The sequence below is a fragment of the Girardinichthys multiradiatus genome, chromosome 18 (genome assembly GCF_021462225.1).
Source record: "Girardinichthys multiradiatus isolate DD_20200921_A chromosome 18, DD_fGirMul_XY1, whole genome shotgun sequence".
Classification (NCBI taxonomy): Eukaryota; Metazoa; Chordata; class Actinopteri; order Cyprinodontiformes; family Goodeidae; genus Girardinichthys; species Girardinichthys multiradiatus.
The window spans coordinates 30,741,272-30,760,401 of record NC_061810.1 but is presented as its reverse complement, the minus strand read 5'-3'; the positions used below and the strand labels follow the sequence as shown (position 1 = coordinate 30,760,401).

General features: G+C 39.0%; 1 protein-coding gene across 1 annotated transcript in view; it reads left to right on the top strand.

Moving 5' to 3' along the window:
- gbe1b (glucan (1,4-alpha-), branching enzyme 1b) overlaps positions 1-19,130 on the top strand; it is a 157,254-nt gene that overhangs the window by 126,492 nt on the left and 11,632 nt on the right. The window contains exon 15 of the mRNA XM_047391742.1: positions 11,197-11,314. Coding sequence (XP_047247698.1) covers positions 11,197-11,314 — 118 coding nt within the window. The remainder of the gene's footprint in view (positions 1-11,196; positions 11,315-19,130) is intronic.

Here is a 19,130-nt window from a genome sequence, read left to right as displayed (position 1 = left end):
GCTAATATTTTGAGAAGGACCTGTAATATCAGAGCCCAGTGATTCAGAAAGACTCTGTTTAGCAACATTGGCTGTCAGGAATTTAATGAATCCCCCAGTTGTGATTGCAGCAGGCCTAGTGTTCAGGAATGCGGAGGGGGACAGGAAGCTGACAGATCTGTATTTTTCATCTCGGACATTGCTCCCTTATGAGGCTGACTGCAGCTCCCATCATTGGTTTCCCTGGTGGACATGAGGCTGCGAATTGGTTGTGATTAAAATACAGTGATAATGAATTGAAATGCAACCCGAGTTTGTTTTTCTCTGGATGCTAGCTGTTAAACTCCCAATCTATTCTATGATGAATTAAGGTGATGTCGCAAGCTAAAGTATATGTTTTCATTTGTAATGATGCTGTAACAAAATCATCAAAATATATTTAAATATAATTGAAAACAGTATCAAAATAAATGATCTCAATAAGTCGTTTAATACATTTTCTCTAAAAGTTAGATAAAAACACAGAAGCTGGTCTGAGTCAATGGGAAAGGAGGATGGAAAGGCCTTGTATCTATAATTGCAGCAAAAAATTGTTCTACAAAGGACTGACTCATAGGCTGGGGGATACAGACAAATGTTTCCCACACTTTTCAGATTTTTATTTGCAGAAATGAAAACCATGTTGGTTTCTGTTTCTGTTGGTTTATCACATAAAATCCCAATTAAATACTTTGTGATTTTAATTTAACATACAGGATAATCTTCAAGGCATATTTATACTCTTGCAAGGTACTGGATGATGCTTTACATGTGAGTTTGTTTGATGTGAGATAATTGTACTTTTTGCCTTGTGTTTTTAGCTTGATGTTGAGGGGGTGAATCTTGGGCAAAGCACTAATAGCCAAGCTGCACAGTGTCTCTAACATCGTTTTTGAGGATTTATTTTCATTTAGATAGAACCACATCTTTTCCTACTGGTGCTTCTTTTGATGTTTAAGGAGAGGCCTCAAACACTGGGTGTGGGTTGAGAGGAAATGCAAATAAATGTGAGGGCAAAGCGCTGGCTGTCATTATACAGAGAGGCGGTAAACACATAAAGGCAAATGCGCTGTGTGTGAGCAAGGTAAATGCGCCGCATGTATGAGGAGATGCAGATCCTCCGATGGGAATGTGTGCAGAGGATCCAATTAGGGGAGAAGACAGATGAAAGTGCCACTCGGAGGCAGAGGAGGTAAACAAGACAAGCTCAAAGAGTCCAAAAGTGCTTTTTCATTACACTCAGCTGTCATATACTTAAACTTTCTTCTACCTGTGTGAGGGTCAGGGTGTCGCAGTGGAGCTCTTCAGCCATATCTGGAGCTAGTATAATAGCTAGATGAAGCTGACCATGCTGTGCATCACTGAAAATGTATCCACTAAGGAATGATGTTTCCTTTGGCTATGTAGCAAGTATCGTATTATATCCGAGTGTCCCTTCAGAGTAAAAAGAAAAAAAACATACTGACATTCCTTTTGTTGCTTTCTGTCACATTTTGGATGCTGGCTGTTTTTAATACAACTCTCCAGGTGTTATTTCTCACCTGTGTAGCTGCCATAGTTAAATATTCAGCTATAAAAGCATGGTGTTACCAAGCAGAGGATTATCTGATGTGTACTGAAACATTTTGCTTAAACAGTACCACTTACATTTTTGGCATGTCTGGTAAAAATGTGGAAAAAAGCCTTAGAAAACATGAATCTTTTATTGTAGTTACATAATCACCCACTGAAATTTTAGGTAAACACAATCTGGATAACGTTTAGGCACTAACAAAGCTAAAGTTGGCATCTGCTTTGGCGCATCCAGTTTGTACTACCCTAAGGGCTATATGATACTTTTAATTATTCTGGGCTGCATTTAATCATTTTAAAATATGAAAAAGCTAGACTGATACAATCTGAAATGGCTAACAGAGATTTTTTGAAACACTGTTTTGAAATTTATGAAATATTTATGCTATTTATGGAAGGATTTATGGAAGCATAGCAAAAAAATCACAATATATGAACTAGTAAAACCTGGATTTGACCGTGATTCACAGATGCCCAATTCTTTAAGACACAGATTGTATTTTTCCAAAACCTTTACTCTATTTGTGAAAAATATTTTCCACGCAATATTGCCAAATCTCATCTCGTTCTCGTTAACCCAATATTTTGTATCGTCCTGTCTCATGAGCTGATAGTATTTATGCACACATACCTTTTTCAGTGTTTATTCTTTGCAAACAAGGCCAATCATTATACAGCAAGGCAGTAAAACAAAGGATCATGCAGTCTGCAGAAATGGGGAAGAACATTTGGGTGATTACGTCCTTTATAGACAACCTACAGCAGAATGTCAGCTTGTGACTTACCTCTCTTCAACAAGGAATCCTATATACATTACAGTGATCAAGGTAGAGATCATGACGGCATGACGGTCTGTGATTGCCGTGGTTTTGTGTCAAAGTCTGAGGATTGATCAAAGAGTTCACAACAATATACCTCAGGTTGAGATTCTGAGGTCTTATACTCCAAGATGTAAAGTGAAAAGCTCCATTGTCAGACAAAACCTTAGCAGGGGATCATTACAACAATGCTTTCACTTGATTTAGCAAGCTACAAACTTACAAATTTCTATTTTAAACCTTTTTCAGAGTGTCAATATGTGCAGCAAACCCTGTAGCTAATTAACAAATATATCCGCATCTAATTCATAGCTGTAGCATTTTTGAGCTTTAAATAAGCTGAAATTTTAAGTTGAAACTCTGCAATTTAGCTTTAAAACAAATACCACAAGCTCCCTCTTGATCCCTGAGAGTCAACCCTTACTCACACATCCAGTGACTGTTTGGCCTCTTCGTACGTTCTGACAAGCTTGTCTTTGTGTGTGTCTTTGTGTGTTTTTTATCGTTTTCTGTGAGGAAAAGGAGGAAAACATTATGCAAAGTCCCTCAACAAAATACATTAGTCATTAAAATGCAGTGGCTGTCTGGTTTTCAGTGGGATCTCGCCCATCAATGTCTTTTATTTTCTCTCCATCTCATGGTGGACACAATCTTCAGACAGTGGTCTTTATCTGCCTGGTTAGAGTATTTGAAATCCCAGCTGGATTCTGTCATAAAAGCTGTACCTGTAGGGGCAGATTGGTCTTTGATTTACACTGTGCCAATAGGCAGTTGCGATTGTGTCAGGTTATCATTCTCCCTTTCTGTCTAAGCTTTTCCTGGGCTGCCGTGCAGGATAATTTAACTGTAGATTTTGGTATCACATACTCACTAGAATTTTGATCAAAATAAGCACAGCAATTTATAGAAAATATGCTCAAAAATCATCAGTTTTGAGATGAGATAAGAAAATGGAAACTATTCTGTCTTTTTTGTTCTAAACTTTGCTTGAAGCAGAGTGATCAAAGGTATATAAATATGACTTTAGTCATAACTGTAATTATCCTATATACAGCTGCAAAATAGCTTGTAGTGTCTAAAAGGCTTTGTAGGGTGGTCATAAAAAGCTCACATTAGGTATGTTTCTTCCATGACTGAAATGCATAAAGTGTGAAAGAAAAAAGAGAGCACAAGGCAGTTCAGGAGGCAGCCGGAAGTGTCGAAGGCTCACATAATTATGTACAGAACATCGGTCATCAGTGCATAACACACTTTCCACCCAAGACAACATTAGTGATCCCAAAGTCTTCAGTTTGAGTTAAATAGGAAATGAATGTATTAATGATTTGTTCAGTGAGGAGGAAGAAGTCAGGAGAAATTTTGTCTGAGAGCAATAGCTGAGAGTCCTAACATGCCAACACTGTTAACACTGGAATTGGTTTTTGAACAACAGCATGGTGTTTAGGGTTTATTTAGGGTTATTTCAAGCTAATGCCACCCATAGTGGTTACCAGATTGAGGTTTGAGCGCTAGAGTTAAAATAGACAGTATCTCAAGTCAGTGGTTGATAGATTTAGTGGCACAATTCGTAGATGTTTTGTAGTCAGGTCGGAATAAGTGGGCAGTGATAGATTTCCAGACGCCATAGTTGCAAATGAAACATTATCATTTACATATGAAAGTGCATACGCTTACTGATTTTAAAACCACTGAACATGTTTTAACTGTGGTTTAATTATGTTTCAATCTTTTTAAGTTTTTTTAGGGTTTCTGGGTCTAAAATATATTTGGTCTTTAAATCCACGTACTCAAAGACATTCTGTGTTTGTTTGTTTTTTTATCTCTCTTTCATATCTTAAAATTTTTAACCAAGCTTAAATGCAAACTGATGGAGTATGTGAAGTTCCAAAACATAATTAAATGGAATGCTGGGTTCTGGTAAATGGAGATATTCAAAAACATCAAGACAAAACAGCATTTTATTTCTGCACAAAAAAGTAAATTTTGGAGGAAAGCTGATAACAAAAAAAAAGGCAACGTCATAGCCTCATCGTTTTCCGCTTCATCCAGGACCGGGTCATGGCGCAGCAGACTCAGTAGAGATGCACAGAGTTCCCTCTCCCCAGACACCTCCTCCAGCTCCTCCGAGGAGGAGCCCAAGGCGTTCCCAGGCCAGCCGAGAGACATAGTCCCTCCAGCGTGTATTGGGCCGTCCCCTGGGCCTCCTCCCGGTGGGACGTGCCTGGAACACCTCCCAAGGGTGGCGTCCATCAGGCATCCGATATAGATACCCAAACCACCTTAACTGACTCCTCTTGATGTGGAGGAACAGTGGCTCTACTCCAAGCTCCTCTCAGATGGCCGAGCTCCTCACCCAATTTCTAAGGGAGTGCCCGGTCACCCTGCGGACGAAGCTCATTTCAGCCGCTTGTATCCGGGATCTCGTTCTTTCGGTCATCACCCAAAGTTCATGCCCATAGGTGTGGGTAGGAATGTAGACCAACCGGTAAATAGAGAGCTTCACGTTTAGGCTCAGCTCTCTTTTCACCACAACGGACCGGCAGAGCCTCCCCATTACTGCGGCAGGTGCACTGATCAGTCTGCCAATCTCCGGCTCCATTCTCCTCTCACTCGTGAAGAAGATTCTGAGATACTTGAACTCCTCCTCTTGAGGCAGGAACTCCCCACTAACCTGAAGAGGGCAAGCCACCCTTTTCCAGTTGAGAACCATGGCCTCGAACTTGAAGGAGCTGAACCTCCAAGACATCGTCGAATGCCTTCTCCTGGTCCACAAAACACATGTGGACCAGTTGGGTAAACTCCCATGAACCCTCGAGCACCCTGTAGAGGTTGTAGAGCTGGTCCAGTGTTCCAGGGCCGGGACAAAAACCACACTGCTCCTCCTGAAGTCAAGGTTCGACAATCAGCCAGACTCTCCTTCCGGAAGTACTCCTTCTACCGCCCGATGATGTCCCCATTCGAGGTCAGCCGCTCCCCACTACCACTGTAAACAGTGTTGGCGAAGCACTGCTTCCCTTTCCTGAGGCACTGGAAGGTTTGCGAGAATTGCTCCGAGGCCGACCTGAGGTCCTTCTCCGTGGCTTAACCGTACTCCTCCCAGGCTCGGGTTTTTGCCTCTGCCACAGCCCAGACTGTGGCACCTTGGCATTACGGTACCCGTCAGCCACCCTGTCCTGGTGCCAAGTGCACTGATGAACACCCTAATGCTTGAACATGGTGCTCATTATGGACAATCCGTGACTGGCACAGAAGTCCAATAATAAAATACCATTCGGATTCAGATCGGGGAGGTCATTCCTCCCAATCACACCCTTCCAGGCGTCACTGTCATTTCTCATGTGGGCGTTGAAGTCCCCCAGCAAAATGACGGAGTCCCCGAGAAGGCCTCTATCCAGCACCCCCAACAGGGACCAAGAAGGCCGGGTACTCTGCTCCACCGCTTACCCCGTAGGCCAAAACAACAGTTGGAGACCTGTCCCTGACCTGATGGCGCAGGGATGTGACTCTCTTATCCACTGGGCTAAACCCCAACGCAAAACGGCTGAGCTGGGGGGCGACAAGCAAACCCAACCTTGTGAAATGTTATAAGAGAAAACCATGTACTGTACTGTTGGCAAACGTTGGTTGTACAAAGCTTTATCAGCTGTTTTTTATTTTTTTTTATTGCTGGTTAAAATCTAATTAACACATTGCTTCAAATCTGCTTATAGTCTTTAAATGCTGTAGGCAACTGGATACCTGCTTTATTTCAACCATTTTGTTAACCATTACTAATGTCTGCAAAATTCTCAAATTACTTTAGAAAATGTATTTATTTTACCATTTTATTACATGCCTCTTGATTTTTTTTCCTGGCCAAAACTCACTCTACCATTTGTTTCTCTGTGATGTAACTTAAATCAAAACCCATGGTGACATTTACTCTAAAAAGACTAGACATGGCATTTACAACACTTACAACGCCATGCAGCATTCTTTAGATGTGTGCACAGAGCTCACTTAACTCTTGTTTTCCTCAGACGGCATGCTATTACTTTCATACTGGTAGAAAAAGGCACCAGTGAGCTTACATAGAAACTAGGTGGTGGCTGAGGCTGAAATTGTGGTCATGGCATGATTGTTTTCAGGTCATCAATGACTCTAATCTTCAAGCTTTCAGTCGGCCTTCTTTTCTTTCTAGTCATTGGGTAAAACTGATTGTGTTCTTTAATCTACCTCTTTATTCACAAAGGCTGTATTGATCACAGAGCTTTAGAACTGAGCTGCAAGCCGTCTCTGCAGCCGTCTGTAGCTAGTAACAAAGACGTAATCGCTCAAACCCTTCCAACTACCAATTTGTACTGGTTCTCACTTCCTTGCAGAGGGGTTTGATGCGGAACTCTAAATTACTGTAACTATGCCTCATTTCCAGGACTTTCTGTGTAACATTCGTACACACTCACAGACACACACACATAGGTACTAGTCAGCCTCAATATTAAAACAACTGACAGCTAGAGTGAATAACACATTGATTACTTAATTACAGTGGCCTCTGTCAAGGGGTGAAATTATTTTCAGTGATTTAACACTCACTCAGTGTTTGAATATGATGTGTTGAAAGCAGAAAAAGTGGGCTAGTGTAAGAATCTGAGTTAGGGGGCAAAATTGAGATAGCTTGACGAGTGGATTAGAACAACATTGCAATGTAATGGTCATATGCACCCAAACAATAATACAGGCAGGGAAAAAAATAAGCATCAGAACAGCAAGAATTAGCTTGACCTCTGTTATCTATTGAAAGCCCCCACAAAGTCCATGTTTTTATTTCATTTCACATGGACGTCAGTTTTTGTGTCGATTGTTTATGTGCTGGCAAAATGTCAGCGGTAAATTCTGGCACAAGCAGTGCCATGTGAGAGCATGTCAGGTCATGTCATTTATATTGCACCAATTTACAATACATGTCCTCTCAAGGCACTTTACAATAAAGGAAAAAGAAAAGCCAATTCAGTCCAATCATACAAATTCCAAATCATTACCCAAATTCCAATTGATCATAACAATGCAGTCATTTTGAGTTTATTATTGAATTGGGTTAAGTTTTTCTGTCTAAGGAAAGCTAGCAGATTACATTGAGTTAGTAACTTGCAGCATTCACTCCAGGAGGAGTGAATGCTGCAAGTCACGACAATGTAGTGACCACAAAGAAAAGATCCCCTTTAACAAGAAGAAACTTCCATCATAACCACGGTCAGTGTGACTGGCCATCTGCTGTTATCCACCAGGATTTTCAGAAGATAGGACACACTCACAAAAACCACAGAAGCACTGATACAGGAGTACTTTCTATGTCAAAATCATGCAGACCACATACAGCTTAAGGCAAAGTTCGTTCCAGTTTCACCCGTCACCGCAAAACTAGTTAGAAAATAGCATCTGAACAAAACTTTAAGGTGTTGATTTGCTGAGTTCCCAGATCTCAGTCTCATCTAGTGTCTGAGATGTGTTTGAACCAACAATGCAAATCTAATCAACTATTAATGCTTTTGTCATGTTATGACACCTAAAACCTTCTCAGTTTTAACTTTGGTTCCACTTGCTCTCAATTATGACATTTTTTTCAGAAATATGAAACGGAAATAAAGATATTTTTGTAAATATGTATATCTACAGTGTTTTTACAGAAAACACACACACACACCTTCATAATTACACATTCAAACTCGAGCACCCATACAAATACGACAAAAGTTTAAAGGTATTACACACATAGGTTCATATTTCATTAATATAACTTGTCTACTGTGTTTCCAAATCCAACCCTAATTTAATAAAGTCAATCAAGCAGTTAGGATACCATCCCCAGATATCTTTCTTGTAGAGCAATGCTGCCCAGGCAACTAGTTTCTGTAATTATGCCTGACATGTGAAAAAAAACAAGAACTGTTCAAATGTTTCCATCATGTTTTTTACTGTTTTAGTCAGGGATTTATAGACAGGGATAAATAACGTGCTCTTTGCATCTTTATTCATTTTTACATTATATTGTAAGGGGAGACTACTTCTGGGAATACTTTCCAAACAGATGGAGTAAAATCAAAGTTTTCCTGTTAAGAAGTTGTCAGGTAAAAAAAAAAAAATAAAAATTGTCAAGGTGCTTTTTCAGCATTTAAGTTTTTAGTCACCTGTATATTTTCTGTGACATTAATACCAGCCCTTTAACTGACTCTGGCACCCATTCTTTTTACTCAAGAAAGAAGATGTGTTCTGCACTTATGTCAAGCACTCTCCTGTTAGAAGGAGTTTTCTGAAAATATCCTTGAAAAAAGCTATTTTTCCATCTAGGTTGCATGAGCCAGTTGAAGGACAGAATTGGGCTCTCTCAAGAAAGGTGGCTGCATCCTTTAGCCTCCAACACAGCATATGGCATGATTTACATATTTCATGACATGTCTTTCTATTGTGGTCCCTTTTTCACCATTCACGGGAGCCTCATAATGGGATCTGCTATCATTCTGCTCTTCAGTATCTCCTCATTTAGATGCACAGAGGAGAGACAGTACTGGGAGGAAAAAAGTAACAGTATGTGGGATTGCCTTCCTCCCTCTTCTTCACATATAGTACATAAAGCTTCTCAACACCTGATCAAAGGCACCACATTTCCTCTTGATTATTCAACTATCTTATGTCCAAACTTTCCAATCTCCTAAACGTCTCCCTGACACAAAAGAGCAGATAATGGTTAAATGTCAAATCTGAAACTCATCATGTAAAATTAGAAAACCATTTCATTTGACACACAGAATAGTGTTCATGGTGGGGGATTATAGGAATGGTTGTGGTGTTTAGATCTACAAAACTGATACAGTAGTTGTTCTGATGATATCAAACTAAAGCATGGATGCCTTCAAGTGTAGTTGTCCTTTGGAGTTGGCAGATCTTCATCTTTCTGTACAAATATCACATAAAACAGTGCAATATTTTCACATGAATAATAAGAAATCCAACTTAACACAAATAAGCAAATGGACCAAAAATAATTAAATTATTTATCTGTTAAGAAAACTGAGCCAATGTCTTATCAGCCCTAATGGGCTTGTTGCTCTTCCACAAACAAAAAGATCAGACTTTATTTGATCAGTGCTCTTTTAAAAATAATTCCTCATCACCCTGAATCACATTTATGCATAAAAACTAAGTTTAAATCACTACTTTCTTTCTGCAGAATACTAACATAGGTGATGGATGCCTCTGCAGTTATGAATATTGCTAATTAGTTTAACAGTTTACACACACTCATCATGGAAATATAGACAGTATATGTATTCTATGCCCTGTTAAAGACTGATTAAAACTGTTCTTCTTCAGCAGCAAACGGCTTCAGTAAGTTTTAAAAGCAAGAATTGGATGCACAAATGTGACCTTATTGTACATGTTGCCACTTTCCAAACTGGCTTAAATGTATAGATCCAACCTCACTAATGTTTGAATAAATGTTCTTGAGCAAGAGGCACTTTGGCCACATGGGCTTTGTTGCCCCCTTTAAACTTCCGGTTAAATGTTTGCTGATTTTTTTCATCACATTTTTAGGGGCCGTTCCATATGCCTAATGGACGCCTGCCTTATCTATTCCAAAAGTATTTTGTACATGCCTTTTGGGATTATCTTCTTGTTGGAACACACACCTGTCAACTGTATCCAAGTTTCAACCATCTGACGCAAGCTGTCACTCTGGAACTAAAGAAACAATATCACTGTTCAACTAAATTTGACATGAACATAGATTTAGAGGGTGCTGACCACTAACGAAGTGCCTGCTCCAAAGTCAATATCTGCAACTCTCTACATAGACAAGCTAAATGCGTTGGTTTTATGGTGAGATGAGATGAGACTGAAGAAGAAGAATGTTTGGAGAAGTAAGGGTGAGACTTTTAAACTGTCAAACACTGTGGTGGCAGCATCATGCTGATGGGTTCTTTCACTTACAGAACAAAGGGAATGAAACAATTAAGAATTTGGATTACTTCCAAATTCTTCAGCAAATCCTCAGCTAGCCAGCTGAAAGTTCTGTAACAGCTGTGATGATGACCACTTTAACAATTTATGGACATTTGTGCCTCAAAGAAGGGTCTGTACTGAGAAATCAATCAATTTAAATTAGCTCTACCATTTCTCCTATGAAAAGTGGTCATATATTCAGCCAGGGCCTTGTTGATGGCAGCAAAATGTGTGTGTGTGTGTGGTTTCTCTGCAACTTCATAACCAAAGATTAGTGAGCTCTATGGAGATTGGAGTGTGTATATATGTTATTAACTTTCTGTGGATTAGAGACAAAAATCCTAAATTAATTCTATTCATCCTCATGATGAGCGTATGCAATTATTTTACTCATACCTTTAATAGGTTGGAAGTAATTATATTTATCGCAAAGTGTTTTCTAGTGATAATTTGTAAAATGAAAAAAAAGTAAGCTTCTGTTGCCACTCATCTGAATTCATCATCATTTACTATTTATCCACCTTATTAGGTAAAATAAACTGACGGTATGGTTAAACCCCAACTCAATTACTCGGTTCATTTAAGTCAGCATTTTCTTAGTGTTTCGGTTCCTCACTGTCAGATTTTAGTGCTTTGAGGAGGAGATAAATGCTAACGGATGGGAGGATTTCAGAAAGTATTCACCACCTGAGCACTGCTAAACCAAGTCTGCACCGGTGATAAAACCTTCTCTTTTTATCTTCTTCTTTCTTCAAGCTCTTAAGCTAGTTTCCCACCGTTATTGCACTTTAACCCTGATCTTTGTCAGATACAAAATCAAGCTGGATTCAGACGAGGTTCAGTATGGAGGGCACGGACGACTCGACCACAACACTGATTTCTTTACTGAGCCCCAACCCTTCAATGGACGCTCCAATTCGATGCTGGTAAATATTTTCAACACAACACTTTTGACTCATCAGAGGTCACCTTTTTTGTTGAATGTCACTAAGTCCTAGCTTTGGAGCACACCACAATTACTGATTCAGTGCTACTGTTGTTGTGTCTAGGACACTTTTCTCATAACCAGTGCTATATCAACATCGTATTCTGCATACTAATTCGACCATGATTTGAAGGTTGTTGTATATTCACACTGAAGAAGAGGCAAAATTAAGCAGGCTCAAAAATGTCAGCATGCATACTAAATGCGGATGGAGTGTGCTCTTGATAGACACTATTGTCCCACAAAGCAGTAAACAAACGCAGGCTTTTTTTGAGGAGTTGGTCACAGCTGAAAAGCATCAAAAAGCATCGTGGGCGGTGATGAGACGGCTCCAGAATGTGCCTGAAAAACATTTAATATTATCTAACAAAGTTTGGATAAGTAATTTTTGCTTCCAAATCTAATGTATATTCTCTGTGCTTTCAAGTCAGTTTTTTGACTTTTTTCACAACTTAACAAATTAGGCCTATAGTTTGAGGTCTCCTTAGAATTACCAAGAATTTGTTAAAACTTATCATTGATCACAGTACCTTGCAAAAGTATTCATAAACCTGGATTGAGAGAAACTCTTAATATATTTTTAGCAGTTTAATTTGTGTTCGAATCTTGTGCCATACATTTGTTTTTGTTTCTTTACCTTAATTGACTGATTAGTAAATTGCCCTTTTAGGATTATTATTCATTCATAATTTCATTTATTACCAGTTTCCGTTGTTTTTACTGTAGACCTTTTATACATTTTAATATGGAGAAATATACAGAAATCTCCTTTAATTTGATATAAAGATTGCTCCAGGCAAAGGTTGATAATTCCTCCTTCAGTTGTTTTTGAGTTTACAAGACTGACTGATTTTGTTGGATTACTAGTTTGTGAATATTAACATAGATTAGGATTAGCCTAATAATGTTATATTAATATCAGTATAAATATAAGTAGTTGCTTATGTTGGATTTTAATTAGGTGTGTCATACATAGTAAAAGAGACTGAATACCAAGGCCAGGTAACCCTTTTTCAATTTTCTATTGAAAAAGATTTTAAACATCATGTCACCTTCAGATCACTGTCTCAATAGGTTTTCACTGCAGAAATATGTGCTACATTGTGTTGGTTATTGATATAAAATCCCTACATAATACATAGAAACCTTCATGGGGGTGAATACAGTTGTCAGGTAGTATACATTCAATTTTTTGAGTGGTGTTCAATCCTGATTTCAGCCTTATACAAGTAGATAGTCGGCTTCAACTGCGTATTGTTTGTGCATGTTTGTATTCGCAGAGATTTTAAAAATCTACTTTTATATACCACCACTTCTGAAAACCAAACCCTTAGGCAGCATTTGAATGAAATAACAGACTGGTTTTCTTACTTACTAAACACATTATAGTGATTATTTGAGCACTTTTGTTCATTCATTTGTGTTCTTCCATTCCACACAGTTTCTGACATGTGTCTACCCATTCATTAGTCATAGAATGAATACTAAATTATACCACATTGACACCAGAATATATTTCTAGACGACTGACACAAATTTAACTTGACTTTACACAGTTTCACTTGGTAAAGTTTGCTTACAGCCTAAAGTGTCATATATATATATATATATATATATATATATATATATATATATATATATTCTTTTAATGTGATTGTTATATCTTGAGTATGGATTATTTTTAGCTTTTGAGAAGAAATTCACAGCAGCAATAGTGATAAATATTTTAAAATTGTTATTGATTGATGACAGCTGTCATTGATAGATATCATCTTTCTTTTTCTTCTTTTTGCTCAACAAATCAGAATACCTTTAATGATGGAGTTTATTCTTATGCAGTCGAAGGCTAAATGTGACTGCATTAAATCTGTCTACATTATCTGGTTTTCTTGTCGATGGTTTTTCTTGGCAGGAGAGAAGTAGCTTGCTTTTCGTTTCTCAAATTTGTATTCATTCACCCCGACCTCACCAAGCAGATATGCATCTCTTTAACTATTTTACTCTTGCAGTTTTACCATTGTAAAGTAATTTTGTAAGTGCTGGCAGCAGAAACAAAGTTTGATGAAATGGCTGTCAGTGCATTAATATTTTCTCCTTTTTTTATGTTGAATGTTTGATTTCTCAAATCAGTTTAATTGGCCTGAAATGGGGTTTGTAGTGAGAATATTTGAAAACCCTTCTAATGAGGTTTAAGTTTGCTGGCATGAAAAAGGGCTGCTTTCTTGGCAAAGTGCCACTATCTTCCTGGCCTGGGACTCTCTGCTTAACAAGAGCCTCATAATTTACTGGCTTCCTCTCAAGCTTTTAATTTAGGATAAAGAAATGGTCAAATATGGTTACATGCATCAAGGCTGGATCCATCCATCAGGGGGATAGAAAGTATTGTATGGAGTCTCCATAGCATTGGGTTTTGTTTGTGAATATCATATTTGCCTTCTCTGCATTTTCTTCTCCACAAGCATAGCAGTTATCCTGAAGTACTAAGTGCCATGGGAATCTGATATCTACAGTTTCTTCAGATCCCCACTCCACAGCAAACAATGTGCATTATTCATGGCATCAGAACTTACCTTTTCATGTGCATTCCTTTTAAACCTGCATGGCACCATGTAGGGATGTAAACTGCCTAATACAATGAACCGCTGGTCCTGCATCATGAGAACCTCTTCAGGCTGATATGATCCAATGATATTGGCCTTTAAAATGTGAATTTTTTTATGCCTAAGGAATTTTCTCATGATTGCTCCACTGATGTCAGAATATACTTGGGTGGAGGGGTTGCCTTCTTTTATGTTTAATCCTAATTACTATAAGGATTGTGAGTTGATGTTAAGAGGTGTTTGTTTTATGTTTGCTTTGTTATTTTGCCAAATAAATATGCCGAGATGAAATTTAAAGGGATAGTTCTTAATTTTTTAAGTTACGTTCTGTTGAAAGGTTATAAGCAGTTATTATCTTACCTGCAACACATGACTCTTGACATCTTCATTAAGAAGAACTTTATATGTGTCACCCCTGGAGTTTGAAGTCTGAGAGATTGACATTTGCATTTAAAGCTTAATTACAGAGAAGTCATTAATAGTAACATTGTCTGTTTGTAGTCTGAAGTCGGATTTTCTGAGTTCCCAGTCCAAAACAAAAGAACATCCACTAAAGTCTCTCCTTAAAGTTGGAATTCCAGCTAGGAAAGCTTGAGCTTGCTAGGCCTGAGTTAAGAATCCAATATGGCTGCCATGCATTAAAACTGAGTGAATGTTGCAGGTACAGGTGGCCTCCTTGATGAGTCCTCTTCCAGATGCAGGTGCTGCTCAGGGGAGAGGTGAATTAACGAGATTTAGTAACACAAACTCGAATCTGAGAGTCGGTTGTAATAAATGTTGTTGTTGTATTACACACTTTACTACATTGTTTAATTGTGGTACGCCTTTCTCACTAGATTATGTCTTGTTTTTCCCTTATACCTTGGACTTGTACTCAACATTACTTTTTAACTTTCATAAAGAATTTCACCCAGTTTGGAGTCCATTACGTCAAAGAACTTACTGCCTGAGGAGACCGGTACTGTTTCAGAGGGACTTTCTGCAGAACAAAACAGCTGCTGGAGCAGAAATGCAGACTATATATCTGACCAAGCAAGGTGGGGGTAGGGAACCATCTGAAGAAACGTTTGTTCCATAAAACTAAACATCTGACCCAGTAAGGTATTCTTTTTCTCTTCTAATGTGGGTTGTGCCTAAAGCTTGGGGATCAAACCAGGTTCTGAACTTTATTTGTCTCCCTTTAATTTCCCTCTCAGTTTAACAGGTTTTTAACGATACACATACTCGTACCAAAAATATCTAGTACAGATATAGACAAAGGAGAGAGGACTCCCAACTATCACTAAACTCTGCTAAATGGGAACCTTAAGGTTGGTTATGCATCTACAACGGAGAAAGAAAGTTGCAACGAACCTAAACATTATGTCTGCGTATATTTTTCAACAAGCTTAATTACTCACCTGAAATAAAGTCGAGCTGAATGTAAACCTCGCTGGTACTGGAGAGAAATTGGCTTAAGTCCAAATCCAGCTGCCTGGAGCTTTTAACCAGCATTTACCCTCCAGATTCAGGAACAGTGGTTTTCCTAGAGCCATTGTACACATAAAACGTACTTGAAAAAGGGCTACTGTGTTAGTAATATTATTTTTGCAATATATGCAGGTATTATATAAGTGTGACATGCACCAAAGGAGCAGTACTAAAAATGTTGTTGTAGTTTGCTATCGGTGAAAATAAAACCATCCATCCATCCAAAATGATGATTTTGGTGTACAATTACACCCCTAATTTATACAAAACGAAGGTGCAAACTGTTAACATCTACAGGTCCTTCTCAAAATATTAGCATATTGTGATAAAGTTCATTATTTTCCATAATGTCATGATGAAAATTTAACAATCATATATTTTAGATTCATTGCACACTAACTGAAATATTTCAGGTCTTTTATTGTCTTAATACAGATGATTTTGGCATACAGCTCATGAAAACCCAAAATTCCTATCTCACAAAATTAGCATATCATTAAAAGGGTCTCTAAACGAGCTATGAACCTAATCATCTGAATCAACGAGTTAACTCTAAACACCTGCAAAAGATTCCTGAGGCCTTTAAAACTCCCAGCCTGGTTCATCACTCAAAACCCCAATCATGGGTAAGACTGCCGACCTGACTGCTGTCCAGAAGGCCACTATTGACACCCTCAAGCAAGAGGGTAAGACACAGAAAGAAATTTCTGAACGAATAGGCTGTTCCCAGAGTGCTGTATCAAGGCACCTCAGTGGGAAGTCTGTGGGAAGGAAAAAGTGTGGCAGAAAACGCTGCACAACGAGAAGAGGTGACCGGACCCTGAGGAAGATTGTGGAGAAGGGCCGATTCCAGACCTTGGGGGACCTGCGGAAGCAGTGGACTGAGTCTGGAGTAGAAACATCCAGAGCCACCGTGCACATGCGTGTGCAGGAAATGGGCTACAGGTGCCGCATTCCCCAGGTCAAGCCACTTTTGAACCAGAAACAGCGGCAGAAGCGCCTGACCTGGGCTACAGAGAAGCAGCACTGGACTGTTGCTCAGTGGTCCAAAGTACTTTTTTCGGATGAAAGCAAATTCTGCATGTCATTCGGAAATCAAGGTGCCAGAGTCTGGAGGAAGACTGGGGAGAAGGAAATGCCAAAATGCCAGAAGTCCAGTGTCAAGTACCCACAGTCAGTGATGGTCTGGGGTGCCGTGTCAGCTGCTGGTGTTGGTCCACTGTGTTTTATCAAGGGCAGGGTCAATGCAGCTAGCTATCAGGAGATTTTGGAGCACTTCATGCTTCCATCTGCTGAAAAGCTTTATGGAGATGAAGATTTCATTTTTCAGCATGACCTGGCACCTGCTCACAGTGCTAAAACCACTGGTAAATGGTTTACTGACCATGGTATCACTGTGCTCAATTGGCCTGCCAACTCTCCTGACCTGAACCCCATAGAGAATCTGTGGGATATTGTGAAGAGAACGTTGAGAGACTCAAGACCCAACACTCTGGATGAGCTAAAGGCCGCTATCGAAGCATCCTGGGCCTCCATAAGACCTCAGCAGTGCCACAGGCTGATTGCCTCCATGCCACGCCGCATTGAAGCAGTCATTTCTGCAAAAGGATTCCCGACCAAGTATTGAGTGCATAACTGTACATGATTATTTGAAGGTTGACGTTTTTTGTATTAAAAACACTTTTCTTTTATTGGTCGGATGAAATATGCTAATTTTGTGAGATAGGAATTTTGGGTTTTCATGAGCTGTATGCCACAATCATCCGTATTAAGACAATAAAAGACCTGAAATATTTCATTTAGTGTCCAATGAATCTAAAATATATGAATGTTACATTTTCATGATTACATTATGGAAAATAATTAACTTTATCACAATATGCTAATATTTTGAGAAGGACCTGTATATGCAAGATATAAATTTTTTTTTTATTGTTTTTAGATATTAATTGTTAATCTGTTGACAGAACCTCTGTTAAATAATACCTAACTATCCCTTTATGTTTGTACCATATTTGAGATTGCATCTGATGGGTTGCTTGATCTTTTGAACCTCACTTGAACCTTTCCAGATCAATATTTGAAGGGTTGCTGTGAATTGGTGGAGGATATAATTCAATATCAGGTGTTGGACAGTTAACTTGAAACCGCTATAAATTTGTTCTGCCAACTTAACCCATTAGTGAACACATCATTCCAGCTATTTAGGATTTTGTCGACTTCGTTTAAAAGATTCTTCCTTTTTCATGCTCTGATCCTCACCAGGCACTGATCCTCTAGCTTAGGTTTCATCAGTTAATGACACAGTTTCCACTATCTGTTAACTTTTTTTCTGAGTATTATTAATTTAAACACAAGTGCCTCAGCCATGTCCCTTCTGGCCAAAATGTGAAGTTTAGTTAGCTAGTCATCTGCTAATTTTGGCACTCGTGCAAATTAATGGGGGGAACGAGAGGAAGTGAGAGGGAAGAAGCCGACAAGTAGGAAAGGATGGAGGCACGTGGGGACCCTTTTTCACACGTGGCACTGATTCTCCTTTAAAGGCTGCTTCATAGAGATGTGACAATGAGAATATAATCGTGCACGAAGCTGCTTTTTTCTCCTCTGCTTCACACCTACAGGGTAATGACAAGAATAATCAGACAAAAGCCACTGCTGTGGATGCAGAAAGGTGCCCACACCATCCATGTTTTATTTAACAACTAATGCTTTAAAAGTCTGCACAAACTTCTTTTCTTCTGCCTTTTTAATGTGTCTGACTGTTCTCAAGCTTCCTCGTTACTAAGCGATAATAAGCTCTATACATCCTCCAAGAACACATCACACTGCAGCCTGTGAGTGCTCATAATTAGATCAAGGCAGCAAAGTCAGGAGCATCCTTGTATCTTGGTAGGCTCTGGAGAACACTATGTAACCCTGACACCCGGTGTTTGCAAATCTGGTCAGGGCTTACTGTAATCTGTTTAGCCGTGTCTGCGAGATCTTTTCCTACATTATCAAAGAAATCAATAAGGATAAAACAGATTCACCTCCTCAAAACAAAACAAAGAAAACAGCATACCACAACCCTGCAAGGTTACAACCACAACCCTTAAAGTATTTTAGTCAGATTTTTTATAAAAGACCAACATAAAGTAGCGCATCATTGTGAGCTGGAAAGAAAAAGATACATGGTTTTCAAAATCCTTTGACAGGTAAAAATCTAAAAAAGTGTGGTGTGTATTTGCACCATTTCTATTGTCTTTGATAGACCTCACACTTTACAATCCTAACTGTGGGAACCTCTGATCTAGGGGACACAGTGTGGAAGAGGATGCTTTGGTCAGATGAGAACAAAATTGAATTTAAGGCCTGCAAACAGAATACTGTGGTGGAAAACTAACTCTGCACATCATCCTCAACACACTCTCCCCACCATGAAACATGACAGTGGCAGCATCATGCTGTGGGGATGCTTTTTCTTAGCGATAACAGGGAAGCTGCCCAGAGTTGATGGGAAGATGGATGAAATCTAATACTGGGGAATAATGGAAGAAAATAAACCTGTCAGCAGCTGGAAGGGACTTCAGACTGGGGCAGAAGTTCACCTTCAAATTTTGAACAAACCATATTCATGTACTGTATTTGAATGGCCTATTTAAAGTCCAAACCTAAATCAAATTGACAATCTATGTTCAGAGACATTGT